Source organism: Lathyrus oleraceus, chromosome 4 (assembly GCF_024323335.1).
Source record: "Lathyrus oleraceus cultivar Zhongwan6 chromosome 4, CAAS_Psat_ZW6_1.0, whole genome shotgun sequence".
Lineage (NCBI taxonomy): Eukaryota > Viridiplantae > Streptophyta > Magnoliopsida > Fabales > Fabaceae > Lathyrus > Lathyrus oleraceus.
In genome coordinates, this window is record NC_066582.1 from 174,977,965 (window position 1) to 175,001,214 (window position 23,250).

General features: G+C 39.5%; 1 protein-coding gene across 1 annotated transcript; it reads left to right on the plus strand.

Moving 5' to 3' along the window:
- Positions 1-19,028: 19,028 nt before the first annotated feature.
- LOC127074386 (subtilisin-like protease SBT1.7) lies at positions 19,029-22,319 on the plus strand. Its single transcript, XM_051015697.1, has one exon. It carries the CDS (start codon positions 19,712-19,714, stop codon positions 21,983-21,985), a length of 2,274 nt encoding a protein of 757 aa, XP_050871654.1. The 5' UTR covers positions 19,029-19,711; the 3' UTR covers positions 21,986-22,319.
- Positions 22,320-23,250: the final 931 nt, after the last annotated feature.

The following is a 23,250-nucleotide window of genomic DNA, read 5'->3' on the forward strand; positions in this document are numbered from 1 at the left end:
AAAAGATCTTAGTCATTTCTTTCTCTTCCAGCGGAGGAGTGATCTGAGCAGCCAACTCTCGCCACCTCTGGGCGTACTCCTTAAATGTCTCCTTATCCTTCTGGGACATGGCCCTGAGTTGATCACGGTCAGGCGCCATATCAACATTATACTTGTATTGCTTGACGAAGGCTTCGCCAAGATCATTGAAGGACCGGATGTTTGCACTATCAAGGCTCATATACCAGCGAAGAGCCGCACCAGACAAACTATCCTGAAAATAGTGGATCAGAAGCTGATCATTATCTGTTTGCGTGGACATTTTCCTGGCGTACATAACCAGGTGAGCGAGAGGGCAGGTGTTCCCTTTATATTTTTCAAAGTCAGGCACTTTGAGTTTGATCGGAATTTTCACACCGGGAACAAGGCAAAGTTCAGCAGCAGACTTGCCAAACAGATCTTTCCCTCGGAGGGTCTTCAATTCCTTATGCAGCTCAAGGAATTGGTCATTCATCGCATCCATCTTCTCATTGACATCTGGGCCCTCAGACGGCTCAGAATGATAGATGGTGTCGTCTACCCTAGGAATGGTATGCACGACAGGAGGAGCAGCAGCAAGGACCGGGCTAGATGCCGGCATAGAAGCAAAAGTTGGAGCTAGAATATCAGGCATGAAACCCGGAGGCATTCCCCACGGAAACCCGGCTGGCATGGTATGCGGCACAAAGTGAGCACTGGCAGTTGGCACAGTCGGAGCAACAACTTCTGATATAACCGTCCTCTGGGGAGGAGTTGCAGGAGGCGGAGAAGGTTGGTTCTGAGCAGCAAGGAGTTGCTCCATCAAAGCGCCAAGTCTGGCGACCTCTTCCTTCAATTCACGGTTCTCTTGCTCAAGTTGATCCATTACTCTGGCAGAATTGGCTCTTGTATAGTACCGGTGAGTCAGCTTGTCTTCAAAATAAATGAAGAGCACAGAGTTAGGCCACAGACAAGAAGACCAAGAACGACACCTGCTCATGCAAAATGATGCATGCAATGTTCGTGCATATGCTTTGTTTTATTTTCAAGGAACCCTTAGGGTATTATTTGCAAATTTGAATTTTTAAGCATTTAATAGCATATGGAAAAGATCTCATCAAATATATTTTTGAACAAAGAAGTACAACATTTTTGATCATTACAAAGAGAAAAGGAAAATAAACATCCTATGGATCCCTAGAAGCTCGGGATGCTGGAAGACGAGATGCACACAGCTTCTTGATCTCTCTCTCATAGGCTGCTTCCATATCTGCTTTCTCTTTTGCAAGTCGATCATACTTCCTCTTCCAGAATTTGGAAGACTGAGGAAGCAGAGAAGTCCAAGTATCATTCGGATCATCGATCACCTGATGATCGAGAAACTCAATCAGAGCGTCCTTCTCCTTAAGCTGATGGAGCAACTCTTCTCTCTCACGGATCCATGCACGTGAAAGGTCTTCTTCTCTCAACTCCTCTACATCTTGGGTGGGGAGGGTTGAAGGCCCAGCCACATCCAATGGTGTAGGTCTCGGATGATCATACGACATAAGGTACTCAGCAACTCTCTGTCTGACCCAAGAAGTATATGGCTCCAAAGCAATGCAGTTCTTCGGACCCAATTCGTTTCTGGTCTTCTTGCAGATCTTGCGCCAAGCGCGGACAAATCTGGCTTTCAGGCCTTGGGGATCTTTACCCTCCTGAAAGAATACACCTTCTAACAGAATGTTATGAGGTTTATCCTTTAGGGGGAACCCAAGTTGACGACGTGCTAGAATAGGATTGTAGCTGATCCCACCACATGTACCAAGAAGAGGCACATTAGGGAACTCACCACAATAATCAATGATCTGCACAGTATCATACACGCGATCATACCAAGAGATATCATCATTAGTGAGAGACATAAGTCTCTGAGACCACCGTAGACATCCCTTGTTCTCCTTGAAGGCAACCGTCTGCGGCAAGTGAGAAATAAACCACTTATACAGCAGAGGCAAACAGCACACAATAACTCCTCCACCCTTCGCATTCCTCAGATGCAAAGAGACATAGGCATCACCCAACAGAGTCGGAACGGGATTACGAACTGAAAAGATCCTAATGGCGTTCACATCCACAAATTTGTCGATGTTGGGGAACAAAACCAACCCATAGATGAGCAGCACAAATAAAGCCTCAAAGGCATCCTCACTCCTGGTCTTCCCATAAACGGTAGCTTGAGCAATGAGGAACTCGGAAGGAAGACCCTGAATTCCACCTTTGGTAGTCAGATTAGCTTTAATCAAGGATTCATCTATGTGCAACAAGTCTGCAATCTCTCGAGCAGTCGGAATACTCTCCAAGCCACTGAACGACACCTGATCCAGAATCGGAATCCCAATAAGATGAGCATACTCCTCAAGCGTAGGCAACAACTGGAAGTCCGGAAATGAGAAGCAGTGATACAGAGGATCATAAAACTGAGCCAAAGTACTCATCAAACCCTCATCAACCTGAGTAGTCAATAGAGGCAGAAGCTTCCCATAGCGAGCTTTGAAACCCAAGGGATCTAATACATAAGATGTCATATTCCTTAACTCTTTCACATCGGGCTGTCTAAAGCTGTACTTCTTTGTATGCCTTTTTGGTCTTTCCATGTCTGAAATTTTTTCAAATAAACCCTTTAAGTTCCTTGAAAATTTTCTCATTTTTCTGATGACATGAATGCAGATGAATGCATGAATGCATGGATGCAACAATCACACTCAAGGATCAAGCAAGTCACACCAAACAAAGGTCATGGGAAAGCTCATTGTATCCCTAATATCAATCATCCATTTTGGTGGGTTATGGTTTTCACCTTATCAACACCCCAGTTCCATTGATATTAACGATACATGAACCGGCTCAATCATCCTTAATATCAATCATCCATTTTGGTGGATTATGGTTTACACCTTATCAACACCCAAGTTCCATTGATATTAAGGAGGTGTGAACGACTCAACCATGAATCACGGGTTTGCTGAGAGTCACGAGCATGGAGTCTCGGTTAAGAACCACCCAAAGGAGTGTACTAGGGTTTAAACCTGCCAGACATGTTCTACCAGAGGTTCCCATAATCATCGTCCCATCTTTCGGATATTATCGGAGGAACGAATACTCGTATTCCAAAAATATTCTCAAGAGAGACTCTTATGAGTGTAGTATCGCGTAACAATCGCATCAGAACTGACATCTGAACGACCTCCGCACTACGTCCTAAAAATAGGCCAAGATGGGCTTGGTAAACTACGATCCTTGGCTTCTAAGGCACATGATTGAAAGAATAATGCCTAACCACAAATAACTTGTGTGACATTATTAATCCAACATGACCTCCACCAAGTGAATGGACTCGCAAGTCAACTGGCTAAGGAATACTCCACACCAGTCAACAAGACTATGCCATTCTCCTATCCTAGAGTGCATTCGAGTTCGGGTATAGAACTCATCTCACAGAGATCACCAAAGCAAACAACAATTGTATATCAAGCAATTCAAACATTACAATCAATACAGTTATCCCAAATTGTACAAAAATATGTCAAATAACAAATAACCGTATCATACAACAAGGGTGAAAAGTAGGCAATACCACCAGGGAAGGTCTAATATTTGTCCCCAGCAGAGTCGCCATTTTTCTGTAGCGGTGTATTCGTCGCTATATGATTTATTGATTAAACCATAAGCAAAGCATACAAAGAATCGAGTCGCCACCGCACTTTTATTTATCCAAAGGATTGTCTAAAAAGCGAACAAAAGCCTAAGAAGTTTTACACATAGAAAACTAATGAAAAGATCAGAGAATCTGGGTAAGGGGTAAATTACGCAATGGGAAGGTGTTAGGCACCCAAAACGTCCTAGGTACTCCTAGGGAGCCCTTTTCACACTTGTTGTATAAGAAAAAAAAGTTTATTTGTGAAATTCTAGTTATCAGACTTTGGATGTCACACTGGTTGTTATGACATCCAGTTCTGCACAGACAGGGATTAAGCAGAACTTAACAGTAAGTGCAGTAAATAACACAAGTAATTGTTCACCCAGTTCAGTCCAACATGACCTACGTCTGGGGGCTACCAAGCCAGGGAGGAAATCCACTATTAGTAGTATCAATTCAAAGCTAAACTCACCCGTTTACAACTTATCACTTAATCCCTACCCAATGCAATTTCAATCTTAACCTAAGATCAGAGTTCCTACTCACTCCCCCTCAATCACCTCAGTGATTACTATCTTTAAACAATATTAAAGACAAGTTGAAGTCACACTTCAAACAACTCTTGATTGTGCTTCACAGCTTTAATCAAGATACACAGCACTCACGCTTAAAAGCTTTGAGTGACACAACACTTACAACTCAATAAACACCCTATGCCAAAGCTATCATCTACTTGATAATGACTTGGCTTACAAGATACGTCTAATACAAGACTCACAAAAATACAGCAGTGAAGTATGATGGACACACTTAATCTTCACGCTTCAAAATCCCTGAAACTGAATGAAGGAACGCCTTCCTTTTATATTGCAGTATCCTGGGCTTTTGCACCTGTATTCTCCTGAATTTAAGGTCACACAAGTTCCCATAAATTCAACATTTAGGTTACTAACAAATAGGCTATTTGTTAGGTTCATTGAATGTAGATTGGTTGTTGATTTCCTGGTTTTTCTCTAAGCTGTTGACTTCCTGAAGAATAGCCTGAGAAAAAGCTGAAACAGAAAACTGAACAACCTACAATATAGCATATGCTGTCAGGCATGAATGTCACGACATTCAGCTTGACATCAAGGTCCATATGCTGAGTCTGTTTTTCCAGAAAACAGACTGTACAATTTTGCTGACCTGTACATGATCAAAATGGCCATACTACAGTGAAAGCTTACATTAATAAATGTCAAAGTGTCCAACTTAACATTTACACAATTGGCCTTAAGTTAGTTATGTTATTCTTTTGAAGAACAAACTAAGTTACATGCTGAAGTATAGCAGAACACCACTCTGTCTAATCTTCAGCAGCTGCTGTCAATGATGAATGTCATAACATCCAGTTTGACATTCAGTCAGTAGGCCTTATGCCAGGTCTGGTCTTTCCTTGATAACCAGACTGGAAATAGATACTAAATTCTAACAGAACACCTGCTGTTCTATTCCTTAGTATCTGTTGACAGGTATGAATGTCACAGCATCCAGTTTGACATTCAATAAATCCTGTGTTAGCTAGTCCTGCAGTAACTATACTGTAGTCACACATACATGTCATGACATCAGTCAAGACATTAGTAACCATCTAGTGTTTTACCATATAATGCAGCCAATTAAACACCTACAAACTCCCCCTTTGGCAAATTTTTGGCTAAAACACTTTGATCCCCATAACAGAGTTCATGGCAGCGGAATCACACACCTAGCAGGAAATAATACTAGCTAATACACTCAGAGTGGCAGCACACTCACACACATGGAAGTTAAATAAAAACTTCACACACACTTGCTGCAGGGGAGGAATCTGTCGTCCTGAGAGTCTGTTGTAGAGACCCATGAGTGTCTGTTGTAGAGACACCCACTCTGTTTGTTCAGGGGTTACTCCCCCTTTTTGTCAAAAATGTTGCCAAAGCCAACAACATAACCAGAGACTAACGACAGAGTTACAGACTTGGTTTTACTTCACAGTTTCAACCAAGTTACCATCCACTTGATCTTGCTTCACAGCTTTGATCAAGTAATCACCCACTTTTGCTTTACAGTAGGTACCACCATATCAGATGCCATGATGTTGTTTCTGACATCCAGAACCACTCCTGCATGAACAGCATCCTTGAACTCCTGCAGATACATTGGCCTTCTCACAGTAGGGTGTCTCCTTACCCTCCTGTAACCACCCTTGTTGCAGGTAGCATTGCTATGATCTGGTGACCAATCATAGCCTAGTGCAAATTGTTTAATAGGCAGAGATATTAAACAATTTATCCCAAACATCATTGGTTGCTATAAGGTCTCAGAGAGACATATTCCCAGTTTGCTCCTTAAGTTTTCAAACTGAGTAGCATTAAGAGCCTTTGTAAATATGTCAGCCAGTTGAAGATCCGTGGCTACATGTTCCAAAGTGATCACCTTGTCTTCCACCAGATCTCTGATGAAGTGGTGTCTAATGTCAATATGTTTGGTCCTGCTGTGTTGGATGGGATTCTTGGAGATATTGATGGCACTGAGATTATCACAGAACAATGTCATGACATTTTGAGTGACATTGTACTCAGTGAGCATCTGTTTCATCCAAACCAGTTGGGAACAACTGCTTCCAGCCGCTATGTATTCAGCCTCTGCAGTGGACAGAGAGACACAGTTCTGCTTCTTGCTGAACCAAGATATGAGGTTGTCTCCTAAGAAGAAGCATCCACCTGATGTGCTTTTTCTGTCATCAGCAATCCCAGCCCAGTCTGCATCACAATACCCAGATAGGACAGGCTTAGACCCATGTGAGTACAGCATCCCATAGTCACATGTCCCATTGATGTACTTGAGAATCCGTTTGACTTGATTCAAGTGGCTCACCTTAGGCTCTGCTTGATATCTGACACAAACTCCAACTGCATAAGAAATGTCAGGTCTACTTGCAGTTAGGTACAGCAGGCTACCTATCATGCTTCTATACAGGCATTGATCAACACTAGAGCCTCCATCATCTTTGGTTAACTTCAGATGAGTGGGAGCAGGAGTCCTCTTGTGCCTAGCATTATCCATACCAAACTTCTTAACTATGTTCTTGGCATACTTGCTTTGGGAGAGAAACATAGAGTCCTCCATTTGGTTTACTTGCATTCCAAGGAAATAGGTCAGTTCTCCCACTAGGCTCATTTCAAACTCAGACTGCATCTGGTGAACAAATTTTTGAACCATTTGTTCTGACATTCCACCAAAGACTATATCATCAACATAGATTTGAGCTATCATGATTTTGCCTTCTTCATCCTTCACGAACAAGGTTTTATCTATGCCACCCTTTCTGTATCCATTTGAGGTCAGAAAGTCGGTTAACCTTTCATACCATGCTCTAGGTGCTTGTTTCAACCCATACAAGGCTTTCCTCAACTTGTATACATGCTCAGGTTGGTTAGGATCACAGAACCCTTTAGGTTGTTCCACATAGACTTCTTCATTCAGGTAGCCCTTCAAGAATGCACTCTTCACATCCATTTGGAATGGCTTAAACTTCAGGATGCATGCTACCCCCAACAGCAATCTGATGGACTTAAGCCTAGCCACATGAGCAAATGTCTCATCAAAATCTACTCCTTCAACTTGAGTGTATCCTTGAGCTACTAGTCTTGCTTTATTCCTAGTAATTACTCCTTTCTCATCAGATTTGTTTTTGTAGATCCACTTGGTACCAATGATGTTGGTCCCTTCAGGTCTTGGAACTAGCTCCCAGACTTCATTCCTTTTGAACTGCTCAAGTTCTTCTTGCATGGCAGTGATCCAGTATTCATCAGTCAGGGCTTCCTTCACATTCTTTGGTTCAACCTTGGATACAAAGCAGGAATTTGAGTTTATTCCTCTTGACCTGGTAGTTACACCACTGGTGGGATCCCCTATGATAAGATCCTTAGGGTGGTCTTTCTGAATTCTGATAGATGGCACTTTCGTGGTTGCATCTACTTCATATTCAGGAGGAGGTTCATGTACTTCTTCAGACTTGACTGGACTGTCAGTTGAACTGTCAAGGAATGTTTCAACATCCTCCATGACATCGGTTCCTTCCTCTTTATCGTCCACAATGACATTTATGGATTCCATCAGGACATTGGTCCTGTAGTTGAACACTCTGTAGGCTCTGCTGTTTGTGGAGTATCCCAAAAATATACCTTCATCACTTTTGGGATCTAGCTTCCTTCTCTGTTCACGATCTGTGAGAATGTAGCATTTACTTCCAAAGATATGAAAGTACTTCACAGTGGGTTTTCTGCCTTTCCATATTTCATATAGAGTGGAGGAGGTTCCTTTTCTCAAGGTGACTCTGTTGTGAACATAGCATGCGGTGTTCATTGCTTCAGCCCAGAAGTGCATCATTGCTCTGGCAGATTCTTGAATAGTTCTATTTTTTCTTTCAACTATTCCATTCTGCTGAGGAGTTATAGGTGAGGAGAACTCATGACTTATTCCTTCAGACGAGCAAAACTCATCAAACTTGGAATTCTTGAACTTCGTACCATGATCACTTCTAATCCGGACCACACCATTGTCCTTTTCCCTTTGAAGTCTTATGCACAGGTCTTTGAAGACATCAAATGTATCTGACTTCTCTCTGATGAAGCTTATCCACGTGTATCTGGAATGGTCATCCACCACCACGTATGCATATTTCTTCCCACCAAGACTTTCAACCTGCATAGGTCCCATTAGGTCCATGTGCAACAGTTCCAGAACTCTGGAGGTTGTGGGATGTCCCAACTTTGGATGTGACATCTTGGTTTGCTTGCCCACCTGGCATTCTCCACAGACTCTTCCTTCATCAATCAGGAGCTTTGGAATTCCTCTGACAGCTTCCTTGGATATTATCTTCTTCATTCCCCGTAAGTGGAGATGTCCAAGACGTCTATGCCACAACTTCACATCCTGTTCTTCCTTGGCTGAGGAGCATGTTGTGGAAAAGTTTGAGACTTCAGGTTCCCACAGGTAGCAGTTATCCTTGGACCTGGTTCCTCTCATAACTTCATGATTGTCACCATTTGTCACAATGCATAGCTCCTTAGTAAACTGAACATGAAACCCTTGATCACACAGCTGACTTATGCTGATGAGGTTTGCAGTTAGTCCTCTTACTAACAGCACATTATTCAGTTTTGGCACTCCAGAACAGTCCAGTTTGCCAACACCTTTTATTTTTCTTTTAGTTCCATCACCCAATGTCACAAACTTGGTGTTAGTAGAATGTAGATTCACCACTAGGTTGTTCATCCCAGTCATATGCCTTGAGCAGCCACTATCAAGGTACCAATCTTGTCTGATATGTCCCCTTGAAGAAGTGTGAGCAAGGTTAGCAACACACTGTTGATTCTCAGGCGAGAAGTGAATCTTAGATGCCAGCTGCTTAGGATTGACCTGAGGTGTCTGCTTAGCCGCCCATGTTTGTTTCTTGATGGGGACATTATGCATACACACCTGTTTCTTAGGCCTACCTTGAGGGGTCTGGTTTGGGTAACCATGCAGCCTATAGCAGAATGGTTTTATGTGACCAAATCTACCACAGTAATGACATTTCCATCTCTTGAATTTCTTCTTCTGATGATTGTTCATTCTGGTTCCTCGATGTTGTGACTTTGGATGTGACTTCCCTTTGGGTTTCTGAACTTTAGCCTTTGGGCGTTTGCGTTCAGCTGAGGATCTTTTCCCAAAGCCTAAACCAGATGTGGTTCCAGACTTCTGTCCTGTCTTCAGGATCTCTTCCAAGGTGTCAGATCCCTTATTCAACATTTTGATGGATTTGGTCATTTGGTCTAGCTTAGAGATCAGCGAAGAAATCTCACCCTTCAGACCCTCTATGACTTTCAGTTGTTCTAGTTTCTCAGCTTCTAGCTCTTTGATGAGTTTCTTATGCTTTTCTCCTTGGATGCAAACTTCTGCACTTTTAACACATAATTCTTTATATGAGACAGCAAGTTCATCCAAGGTGAGCTCATCTCCACTAGAGTTATCCTCAGAGGCACAAACACTGGTCAGTGCAGTGACATGTTTGGCCGATTCTCCTTCAGATTCACTCTCAGTGTCTTCTTTTGTCCAGGTGACAGATAACCCTTTCCTTTGCCTCATGGGAAAGGTAGGGCAGTCATCCTTAATATGACCATATCCTTCACATCCATGGCATTGGATTCCCTTGCCTTGGGTGACCTTTTCTTCAGAAGTTGATCTTTTATTTATGTCAGACGGGATGTTCTTGACATTAGGTCTACCCTGTTGCTCAAATTTCTTTATGAGCTTGATGAACTGTCTCCCAAGCATGGCTAAGGCTTCTGATATACTTTCATCACCTCCAGTATATCCTGCTTCTGACTCCTCTTCAGCATTAGATACAAAGGCTATGCTTTTGTTCTTCTTCTCAGCATACTCACCCAAGCCCATTTCAAAGGTTTGGAGGGAACCAATGAGTTCATCCACCTTCATGTTGCAGATGTCCTGTGCCTCCTCTATGGCTGTGACCTTCATAGCAAATCTCTTAGGCAAGGACCTGAGAATCTTTCTTACAAGTTTCTCTTCAGCCATTTTCTCACCTAGTCCACCAGAGGTGTTTGCAATTTCAAGAATATTCAGGTGAAAGTCATGAATAGTCTCATCCTCTTTCATCCTCAGATTTTCAAACTTGGTGGTCAGCATCTGAAGTTTGGACATCTTCACCTTGGAAGTACCTTCATGAGTTACCTTGAGGGTATCCCAAACTTCCTTAGCTAGTTCACAGTGGTGTACCAGCCTGAAGATGTTCTTGCTGATTCCATTGAACAATGCATTCAAGGCCTTGGAATTTCCAAGAGCTAATGCCTCTTGCTCCTTGTCCCACTCTTCTTCAGGAATCTGTACACTGACTCCATCTTCACCTGTCCTCATTGGATGTTCCCATCCTTTGTTGACAGCTCTCCAGACTTTGCTGTCTAGAGACCTTAAGAAGGCTATCATACGAGGCTTCCAGTCATCATAATTAGAGCCATCCAACATGGGTGGTCTGTTTGAGTGTCCTAAATCCTTGTCCATGGTACTAGAAAGTAACTTCCCTAGATCTCACCCAGAAATTCACAGGCAGGGTGCCTGCTCTGATGCCAATTGAAATTCTAGTTATCAGACTTTGGATGTCACACTGGTTGTTATGACATCCAGTTCTGCACAGACAGGGATTAAGCAGAACTTAACAGTAAGTGCAGTAAATAACACAAGTAATTGTTCACTCAGTTCAGTCCAACATGACCTACGTCTGGGGGCTACCAAGCCAGGGAGGAAATCCACTATTAGTAGTATCAATTCAAAGCTAAACTCACCCGTTTACAACTTATCACTTAATCCCTACCCAATGCAATTTCAATCTTAACCTAAGATCAGAGTTCCTACTCACTCCCCCTCAATCACCTCAGTGATTACTATCTTTAAACAATATTAAAGACAAGTTGAAGTCACACTTCAAACAACTCTTGATTGTGCTTCACAGCTTTAATCAAGATACACAGCACTCACGCTTAAAAGCTTTGAGTGACACAACACTTACAACTCAATGAACACCCTATGCCAAAGCTATCATCTACTTGATAATGACTTGGCTTACAAGATACGTCTAATACAAGACTCACAAAAATACAGCAGTGAAGTATGATGGACACACTTAATCTTCACGCTTCAAAATCCCTGAAACTGAATGAAGGAACGCCTTCCTTTTATATTGCAGTATCCTGGGCTTTTGCACCTGTATTCTCCTGAATTTAAGGTCACACAAGTTCCCATAAATTCAACATTTAGGTTACTAACAAATAGGCTATTTGTTAGGTTCATTGAATGTAGATTAGTTGTTGATTTCCTGGTTTTTCTCTAAGCTGTTGACTTCCTGAAGAATAGCCTGAGAAAAAGCTGAAACAGAAAACTGAACAACCTACAATATAGCATATGCTGTCAGGCATGAATGTCACGACATTCAGCTTGACATCAAGGTCCATATGTTGAGTCTGTTTTTCCAGAAAACAGACTGTACAATTTTGCTGACCTGTACATGATCAAAATGGCCATACTACAGTGAAAGCTTACATTAATAAATGTCAAAGTGTCCAACTTAACATTTACACAATTGGCCTTAAGTTAGTTATGTTATTCTTTTGAAGAACAAACTAAGTTACATGCTGAAGTATAGCAGAACACCACTCTGTCTAATCTTCAGCAGCTGCTGTCAATGATGAATGTCATAACATCCAGTTTGACATTCAGTCAGTAGGCCTTATGCCAGGTCTGGTCTTTCCTTGATAACCAGACTGGAAATAGATACTAAATTCTAACAGAACACCTGCTGTTCTATTCCTTAGTATCTGTTGACAGGTATGAATGTCACAACATCCAGTTTGACATTCAATAAATCCTGTGTTAGCTAGTTCTGCAGTAACTATACTGTAGTCACACATACATGTCATGACATCAGTCAAGACATTAGTAACCATCTAGTGTTTTACCATATAATGCAGCCAATTAAACACCTACAATTTGTTTATGACATATTGTGCAAACATGATTGGGAAGATGAGAAAAGAATATACAATTTTTATTGTTTTTGTGTTTGAACGGATGAACCCGTTGCCTACATACCTTCCATGAAAGGTAAGGATCAAAACGCCGTAGTTCAGCTAAAAGATTTCCAAAATATGAGTGGGTTCATTTTAAAACAAGAGCACTAAGGCTTTTCATTCTCAACGGGAGAAAACTCAACCAAGACCAACAATCCACCATGCAAGGATAGCTTCAACATACTAGTGAGGGATTAACCCTATAATAAGTATGGAAGACTTACAATCAACTCACTAAGGATGTGGTGAGATTTACATCAACCACTATGAGAATTGAAACCTATGGCTAATGTATGAAAACATATCAACAATGGACAAAGCCACAAAACAATTGAATGGGTGAAGTTAATTGATTATGAGTATTTACAAAATATGGTCAAAGTATGATTAGGATTCAATTCAAAGAAGTGTTATGAAATGGATTTTGAAAAGTCAAGGACTTAAGGTCCAGGTTTCTAATTTGAAAAGAGATGAAAATGTTTGCACAATATGTATTTACAAGTTTTAAAAGTCAACAAGTGAAAAGGGTTTTTGAAACAAAAGGATGGGGATGAAGTAGTGTAAAACTTCTTAGAAGTTCACCTCTTGAGATCATATAGAAGATGATTCAAGTGTGTCCTTTGGAATGAAGCAACAATGCAAGTAAGCAAATAAAAAGCAAGGTGATACCGGATGCCAATCAATGGACTTACACTAATCTCACAAACAAAGGCGGATACCGGATACCAATCAATGGATTTACACCAATCTCCTAAAATAAAACAATGATACCGGATGCCAATAAATGGACTTATACCAATCTCACACACAAAAGCGGATACCGGATACCAATCAATGGATTTACACCAATCTCCTAAAACAAACAAGGATATCAGATGCCAATAAATGGACTTATTCCAATCTCCTAAAGCAAAACAAAACAAGGATATCAGATGCCAATCTATCTGGACTTATACCAATCTCCAACAGATGATCATGGGAAAACAAATGCCAACAACATGGACTTACAATTGAATCCTCACATACAACAAACAAACAAATGCAATAAGCAAAGAGGACATAAGTGGCCAATGAAATGGTCTTACACTCAATCCCTTCCAAATCATAGGAACAATGGCCAATAAATGGACTTACAACTGATTCCTCAATGGACAAACAAAGATGTGTCACAAAGATATGAAATGATGATCATGCACTAATGAACAATTAATGATGATAAACGCACAAAGGCAAACAGACAAACATGCACAGATGAATTAAGCAATCAATCAAACAAAGTCATTTAGCACACACTATACACAAGCAATTAGGCTCAAGCAAGGGTTGGACTTTAAAGTCAACTGGAATGGGGTAATTGGTGCTCTTAACCTTAACATTGAGAGTTAAGGTGAAGCAGATGAAATGGAGATGAGGGGTGTGCCTCATAGCTCTTATCCCTGGTCAGGGAGAGCTTCAAATGATAGAAGGTGTGGGAGTTCAGAAAGTTGGAACTCTCTCCACAAGTGAATGACTCTATAGATCTTGGGTTAAGATCCACAATGCATCAACATGTAATGTGAGCAAAGGGATGACACACAGAATAGTAGGAGATGGACTACACATCTCTTTTATCTACCAATTGCCTCATCAAAGGACTTTTCCTGCTTGGGGACAAAGATAAACAATCACAAACATTGCCTCTTAAGGAGGACTTCAGACAGGTGCCTGGCCACACAACAAACCAGGTCTTCCAGACTACATGAAGAAGAGAGATTATACCTAATTGGTTAAGCAACCAAGAAAAAGCAAGTTCAAAATGAACTTAAGCAACTAATGTACCTGAAAACAATCCAACTCAATCAGTACTCAATTCAAAAAGTCAAACAGATAATCCAACAGTCAACAGACAATGCACAATCAAACAAGTAAGGCTACTATGTGCAAGGCACAAGCTCAACTCAAATGAGCTCAAAGCATCCTAAAAAACAAGTCAAGGTTAGTCAATAACAATCAAATAACCAACTCAAGCAATGTGCATTAATCTCCTTATGGCCATGTACTTCTTAACCTGAAAACAAACTCAAACATGAGAAGCAAACCCTTAGGCCAAAGCCTAGGGTCAAAGAAGGAGAAATAATCCAAAACAGAACATGAAAATTGACAAGAATCAAGCTCAATCAAATTAGAACACCATCCAAGTGGTCTCATGTCAATAGCATTCATCAAATTCATTTCATAAACAAATCATGTCAATGTATGCAATTTGAAAGCTCATTGAAGCAAACAGAATGAACCAAGGCATATTAATTCAACAATGGCTCAATAAATCTCAAGAAAAATCAAGGCTAAACAGCACACATCAAATGATCAACACACCAAAAATCAAGGCATTTGGAGAAGTTTAAGCATGTCAAAGAAATTTATCAAGTCATGGTAAGCATAAACAAGCTCAAAGGAGGCATAAATTGATACATCAACTTAAGGCAGTCCTAAAACAGAGATGACAAGTGATAAATGACTCAAACCAAAGCCACAATAAACCTCAATGTGTCTAGAAAACATGTGTAAAATTTCAAGTTCATATGATAAGGCATAAGCATTTCACAAATCTTCTAAGTTCAACACTCATCAAAAGTTCAAACATGACTAACCAGGAAAGAAAATCTCAAACAAATCAGAAATGAATCTAAAAATTCCACAAAAATTCATGATCAATCCTAACATCCAGAAGTAGCATCATGCAAAAATTAACATCAATTGGCATTTATTTGGCATGGTAAATAAAATCAGCAAATCAAGCAAGCAAAGGTGTGACACACATTGTCACACCTACATTAATCATATCATATCTCATCAGCCAGAAATGCTAAAAATGCAAACTCAACACCAAAAGATCATGCAAAGTGTCTAGTTTAAGCATGTCAATTTTCATATTCATTGGATTAACCAACATCATTTCACAACCAAAATGGTAAGCAAGGTACAAGATAGCATATGCATGAACAATCCCTAGGCAAATTTAAAATCCAACCGAGCACAAATTCTGGAAAAATCATCAAAAAATAGTAGACATCACGTGGAACAATGTGAAAAAAATCTCATGTGAATTGGATAAGTATTCATTGAGTTATGAATTTTTGAATGAAGAGAAAAATTAAAAAAACATATGAACAAGGCATGGCATGGATACATGAAGTAATGAAATAAAATGCCAAGGTCTAATTTGGAAATGCCTCCGCCTGGAATCAAAGTGAAGGCGAATTTGAAATGAGGCGCCAGGTTAAACGCCGCGTTTCATTTAATTGAAACACTGGCCAACCAGAAGCCGACACTTGGACCAATACATGAGTAATAACATGAAAACGCATGCACAAGCGCCCTATGAGGATCAAACTCAGCCTGGAAACGAAAACCCTAACAAGTTCATCCATGTTCATCGTGTTCATCATCACCAAGAACCAACATGCACAGAAATTCACAAACAGCATACCATTGGATTCATCTCACATCACACATCAACAATCCAGTATTAATTTGACCTAATTCTAACTGTATCAAACAAATCGAGCACAACAAGTTTAACATGTCAAAACTTAAAATCATCACAACTACTTCATTACTGCATGAAATCAAGAGATCTAAAGCTCAGCATGATCAGCATTGGAAGATCTACAATAAGCATCCATCAATTTCATAAATCATGGAAGTCGAAATCTAACCTTGCTGGAGAAACAGAAGTGGAATCGTGCAGTTCAGGTCCTGGAAAGGTGCAACAGATCCTCCTCAAAGCTTAGATGAATGAATGGATGAGAAAGAATAACTCAACAATGCTCGATTTATCCAGAAATTTCAGCTGCCATGGATGTGCATCAAGGTTCAACAGTCTCGATTCTTACTGAATTCTTCAAGATCTTGCTTCAACAATCTTCAATTATGCATATAGATGATGAACAAACCAAGAATCATGCAATGTTTATGCAGAATTTGGATGAAAAAGTTGAGAGAAAATTGAGAGAGAATTTTTAGATCTGAAATTATGAAGTTGTTGTTATCATTTTCTGTTAGGATTATGGTTATATACCATCTGTTAATCACCTTTATTAATCATGTTTAGCCAAAATGCCAAGGATTAGTGAAATTCAAGTGTTGATGCAAAATGGCCAAAACACCCTCACATGTGCATGGCAATGGAACAGTACACGGTTCTTGCTTGAAATGCACTTCAAATGTGATTTTGAATCAAATGCCATTGGAAAAATGTAAAGGCAATGCATATTTTTCAAATTGGAAATTTCCCTCCAAAATTCAAATGAATTTCAAGTGAAAATGCCAATATTTTTGTGATGAGAATTGATGAAATATGATGCACATATTGGATAGTAGAGATCAAGAGAGAAATGTTCCAAAAAGAACCACTTCAATTGGCCTTTTGGTGCAAAAGTTATGCAAGCTTGAAGTTCAAATTCCATTGACAAAGATTGATCTATATCTTCTCAACCACAAATGAGAAATTCAAGTTCTTGGACTTTTTGGAAAGGTGAGAGCAAGATCTTCAACTTTCATGTTGGACAAAATTTGATTTGAAGCTTTCTTGATGATGTAAACTTGAGGAGAAGACCTTTCCATTTTTGACAGTTTGAAATTACAGGTCACTTACTATTTTTGGAAACTTTTCATCTGACCTCAAATTCCTCAATGTTGATGTTTGACATGTCAAATGAGACTTGTATGGACATGAATGAGGCCTTTATAACCATCTCCCACCTTCAAATCCATGATTGAATGCACAATTGACTTGTGTTGACTTTTCTAGGGTTTCAATTGACCTGGCTGTGCTCAGATGAAATCCAAGCCTCTTCCCCTTGAGATCTTGATTCAAAATGATGCCATAGCTCACATGAACTCTTATGAATGATCATGGTGCCCAAATTCTCAAGAATGGTCACCATCTATTGCTCAATGACTGTCTTTGACTGGCTTGACCTAATGTTGCTTCATCTGCAAGTAACAAGGTTAGATGACAATATTTTTGTACTTTTGGTTAGTAAACAAATGAAAAGCAATGATATACAATATGCCAAACATGCTTGGTGATCAAGAACCACTCTCAAAAGATAACCCATCCACAAGGGAGGGAGGCAAGGTGCACAATGATCCTTGAGGTAATGATATGATATGATATGATGCCATGAGGGATCTTAGGGACAAAATTGGGGTCTTACAGTCTCTTCTTTCAATTTTTGTAACCTTTGACTTTGATATATTAAAAACTTTTTGTTACAACAAGGTTAACAACAAACACCACTCTAACTTAAACACACATAAAACTGAACAAGTCTGAATAAACAACACAAACAACATATATAAAAAAAGATAAAAATACTTAACCACAACATTTAAAAATAATATTTTTAACTGATTACAACAATCAAACTGATATCATTTGGTCCAAACATCACTTTCCTAGCATCCTTATCATTTTTTACTCGCACTCATCCATGTACGATATCGAGTTTCTCAATACTTCTAATTTTTCGCCTTCAGGTATGTTTCCGTCTAACCAACGAACTAACTCCTTATATAGTTGCTCGAAACGATAGATGTTCCAGAAGAGCATCTCCATCAGAGACTTGTCTCTCGAATAAATCATTTTTTCCATAACAGTGACGAAGACGAACCATGTTCGCAGTATAATGAAAAGAGATGTGAAAAAGTGAATCACACAACATCTCTATTTATACAAAAAAAATTACACAATACATGGAGGAGGCAGACCAATTGACGCCTCCTCTCATTTTCTACATATGGGCGCCAATTGAATTGACAACACCATGTGATGTAGCCAATTCAATTGATGTCTCCTCTTTAAAATTAAGGGTAAGTGTCAATTGAATTGGCAGCACCATGTGATGTAACAAATTCAATTGACACCTCATTTTTAAAATTAAGGGTAGACACCAATTCATCTGACACCTATGTATTATCTTTTTTTTTAAAGTGAAGTAGTTTGAGAATTAATCTAAAAAATGGATTTTTTGAGAATTTTTTTAAAAAACTGAATTATTTAAGTAAAAGATTCTAATAAAATAGTGCAGAAAATTAAGTAATTGCAACATAAACTCTTAATAACAAAATAAATTTAACTCTAAGAAAATTTTATTTCAAATAAGTTTTGAACAACTTATATTTTTCTTTTTTTTTTTTTATAAAAGTGACCGTCTTTTTATAAAAAAAGATAACAAACATTTAATCCTCAATTCTCATTAATTCAATAACTTACTCTACCAAACAATCAGATGATCCAGACTTAAATTTTTAAATATTTTAATAAGGTAAACTTAAGTTTCATCCTGCTATTGTTAAAAGTGGAAATATCCATTATATAGTGTCTTTGATACGCAATGAAGTTAAATAACGTGTACATATAATCTATCGTCGTTGATATGTTACTTATTATATATGTAGTATATCTTTCCAAACTCTCACCACAGAAATAAAATCCGTGTATTTATATAAAAAAGAAAGTAACGAAACCCGTGAACATGAATTCCTTCTTTTTGGTACAACAATGACCGTTCCTTTCTTAACAAAACTTAACAGCTAAACAAGCAAAAGTAGAAGAAAAAAATAGACTCGTTTGGTTGGCAGGTATAGACGAAGAAACAAGTAGGTACAAAATTAAAATCTCTGTCCATTAATAAGGTTAAGCGAGGATTGTCTAATGTCCACCACAATACATACCCGTGAGTCACCTTGCGTGATTTACAACATCTTATCTCTTTCTCTTTAACATCGTACACACTAAACATGCACCAATTATAAAGCTTATAATAAAATATCTACAAAGAGACACAGTTGAGAGTTTATTCATTCAAGATATAGTAGGTAAAGGATTGGTGTATGAAATTACGTTTCGGGAACGTGATTTCGTGACGGAACGCCTGCAATATTAAACTGTAAATAACTGGTTTTTTATTTATTTATCAGTTAGTATATCAGAAAAAAAAGAAAATAAAGGACAAGAAAAAGATGTCACGCACTTGCAACGGATATATACTCCCCCACATGTGAATGTAGTGAAGCAATCAATCATATATTGCCATTCTTTGCTTTTGCTTCCACTACTATCTATCTCCACTCCCTCTCTCTCTGTCTGTCTTTCTTTATAGTTTTTGTCACAATGCAATAATTCTTATAAACAGACAACCACTCACCGCTAATACCTTAGCTTTTTTCACACTTTGGTGGAACAAAAGCTACAAAATCTATGCATTAAAAAGCTGCATTCATAAAGTAGTCTTTTTTATCTTTATTATCTAGTTATAATATCTATAATAGCTATCCTTACGATTCTCCACTCTTACCCAATCTCCTTCCAAGATCTTGAGGGTGAGAAAAAAAATATCCAACCATGGAGTTCTCGTTTCAGAAATCTTTCTCCGTGGTTCTCTTAGTTCTGTTAATGGGTTTCAGCGACGCGTCTTCTTCCTTGAAGAGCACTTACATAGTGCACATGGCGAAATCTGAAATGCCAGAGAGTTATGAGCATCATACTGTATGGTATGAATCGTCGTTACAATCTGTTTCTGAGTCAGCTGAAATGATGTATACATATGAAAACGCGATCCATGGATTCTCAACCAGATTAACTGCTGAAGAAGCTCGTTTGCTCGAGAGCCAAACGGGGATTCTAGCGGTGTTGCCGGAGGTTAAATACGAGCTTCACACGACAAGGACTCCTCAGTTTCTTGGCCTTGATAAAAGCGCAGAGATGTTCCCGGAATCAAGTTCAGCAAGCGAGGTTGTTGTCGGTGTTTTAGATACCGGTGTTTGGCCTGAAAGCAAAAGCTTCGACGACACTGGATTTGGACCTATACCCACAACATGGAAAGGCGCGTGTGACACAGGTACGAATTTTACAGCTTCAAACTGCAACAAAAAATTGATTGGAGCAAGGTATTTTTCCAAGGGAGTTGAAGCCATGTTAGGTCCTATTGATGAAACCACAGAGTCGAAATCTCCTAGAGACGACGACGGGCATGGTACTCATACATCAACTACAGCAGCTGGTTCGGTTGTTACCGGTGCTAGCCTCTTCGGTTACGCTTCAGGGACGGCGCGTGGGATGGCCACACGCGCTAGAGTTGCTGCATACAAGGTTTGTTGGAAAGGAGGTTGTTTTAGCTCCGACATTTTAGCTGCTATTGATAAAGCTATTTCGGACGGTGTTAATGTTCTGTCTCTTTCTCTCGGTGGTGGAATGTCTGATTATTATAGAGACAGTGTAGCTATAGGTTCTTTTGCGGCGATGGAGAAAGGGATTCTAATTTCTTGCTCCGCTGGGAATGCGGGTCCAAGTGCTTATTCTCTATCTAATGTAGCTCCATGGATTACTACCGTGGGTGCTGGTACACTGGATCGTGACTTCCCTGCGACCGTTAGTCTTGGTAACGGACTTAACTATTCCGGTGTTTCTCTCTATCGAGGAAACGCTTTGCCGGATTCTCCGTTACCGTTGATTTACGCCGGGAATGCTACTAACGCTACCAACGGGAATTTGTGTATGACGGGAACTTTATCGCCGGAATTAGTTGCTGGGAAGATTGTTTTCTGTGACCGTGGGATGAATGCTAGGGTTCAGAAAGGAGCTGTGGTGAAGGCGGCCGGAGGATTAGGTATGGTGCTAGCCAACACTGCCGCAAACGGCGAGGAGCTTGTTGCTGACACACATCTATTACCAGCCACGGCGGTTGGCGAGAAAGCCGGTAATGCAATCAAGAAATATCTATTTTCCGAGGCGAAACCGACGGTGAAAATTGTTTTCGAAGGAACAAAAGTGGGTGTTCAGCCATCTCCGGTGGTGGCAGCGTTCAGTTCACGAGGACCTAACTCAATCACACCACAGATCTTGAAACCTGATCTTATCGCGCCAGGTGTCAACATATTAGCGGGGTGGTCAAAAGCAGTGGGACCCACCGGTTTGCCGGTTGATGAGAGGCGCGTTGATTTTAACATTATCTCTGGTACTTCCATGTCCTGTCCCCACGTGAGTGGTTTAGCCGCTTTGATTAAGTCGGCTCATCCTGAGTGGAGCCCAGCCGCTGTTAGATCGGCGCTGATGACAACGGCTTACACGGCTTACAAGGACGGTAAAAATTTACAAGACAGTGCTACTGGTAAACCCTCCACACCGTTCGATCATGGATCAGGACACGTGGACCCTATCGCTGCACTTGATCCCGGACTTGTTTACGATTTAACGGTGGATGATTACTTAGGTTTTCTCTGTGCGTTAAACTACACATCTACTCAAATTACTGCTTTAGCAAAGAGAAAATTCGAGTGTGACGCGGGTAAAAAATACAGTGTGAATGATCTTAATTATCCATCGTTTGCGGTTGTTTTCGACACAATGGGTGGGGCCAACGTAGTAAAACACACGAGAATCCTCACCAACGTGGGACCCGCGGGAAGTTACAAGGCTTCAGTAACATCAGATTCAAAATCCGTGAAAATCACTGTTGAACCGGAGGAGTTAATTTTTAAGGAAAATGAGAAGAAACCTTATACGGTGACGTTTACATCATTGGGTTCTACACCGCAGAAGGTGAATGGATTTGGACGGTTGGAATGGAGGAATGCGAAGAACGTGGTTGGAAGCCCAATCTCGATTAGTTGGGATTGATTTGATGAGGATAAAACAATAAAGGTTTTTTTTAGTAGTAGGTTGATTAAAGGTTCATCACTCACTCGAAGAGGGGTGTGTCTTTATTGGCTATTGATAATATGTATTTTTATTTTTATTAAATATATATTTGAATTTGCAAACAGAAATGTTGTGTTTATTTAGCTGGAGATTAATGATAGCAGATACTGGGCCATGTGTTTGGTTTGGTGGGTGATGGATCTGTTTGTTCCCTGGGTGAAACAGGGAGGGAAAAAGGAAGTTTTCCTTTTTTCTTTAATTTCTTCCGGTGTACAGCATCTAATCTTTCAACAATATATGACCGTTCTGGCTATTGGCTAGGGTTTTACTGTTTTGTTTGCATTATCATTAAACGATAAAATATATTCAAGGACCATTACTTGTTTACCATTGATGAACTTTACCACTCACTTTATTAATGAACTTTATGAGATAGGCTACATGGATTAAACCATACCATAATATTTTATTATAAATTATATTTTTTTATAAGTAACTCATTAATCTTAAGATTTTTTTAATCAGTACTATTCTATTAAATAAAATCATCGAAGACACTTTCATTTCATCCACCCAACTTAATTTCAACGATTTACATCTCATTCTTTTTTTTAATTATTTTGTCTGACAGACTCAAGATATTTTAATCAAATGATCTGGAGGCAAAAATCATACATTTTTAATACTTGTATCCAAGTCTCTAACCTCTCATTTAAATTCGTATTCGACTCTCCAAATAGTATCATAACATTTGTAAAAAACATATATCTTGGTGTCATCTCTTCGATGTGTTTTGTGAGTACCTCCAAAATTAAAATAAAAAGGTAAGGGCTTAGGTTGAACTCTGGAGCAACCCTAGTATAATGGGGAAGTCGTTATTCTCTCCACCCCGTGTCGGCATATTAGTCGATACCCCTCATACATATATTAGATAACTCGAATATAGACAATTTTAACGACTTTCTCTAGGGATTTTCACAAAATATCTTTATGCACTCTATCATACATACGCCTGCTTGAAGTCAATGAAAATTAAGTGCAAGTCTTGTTATTTTATCCGATATAGCTCTATCACATGTCGTAGTAGATAGATTGCTCCATATCGACCTCTAAAGCATACAACATAATTAATTATAAAAAATTTGATCTCTTTTCTTAGTCTTTGTTCAATCACTCTTCCCATAACTTCATGGTATGACAATAAATTTAATTTTCTTATAATTTGCATAATTTTGTATATTCTC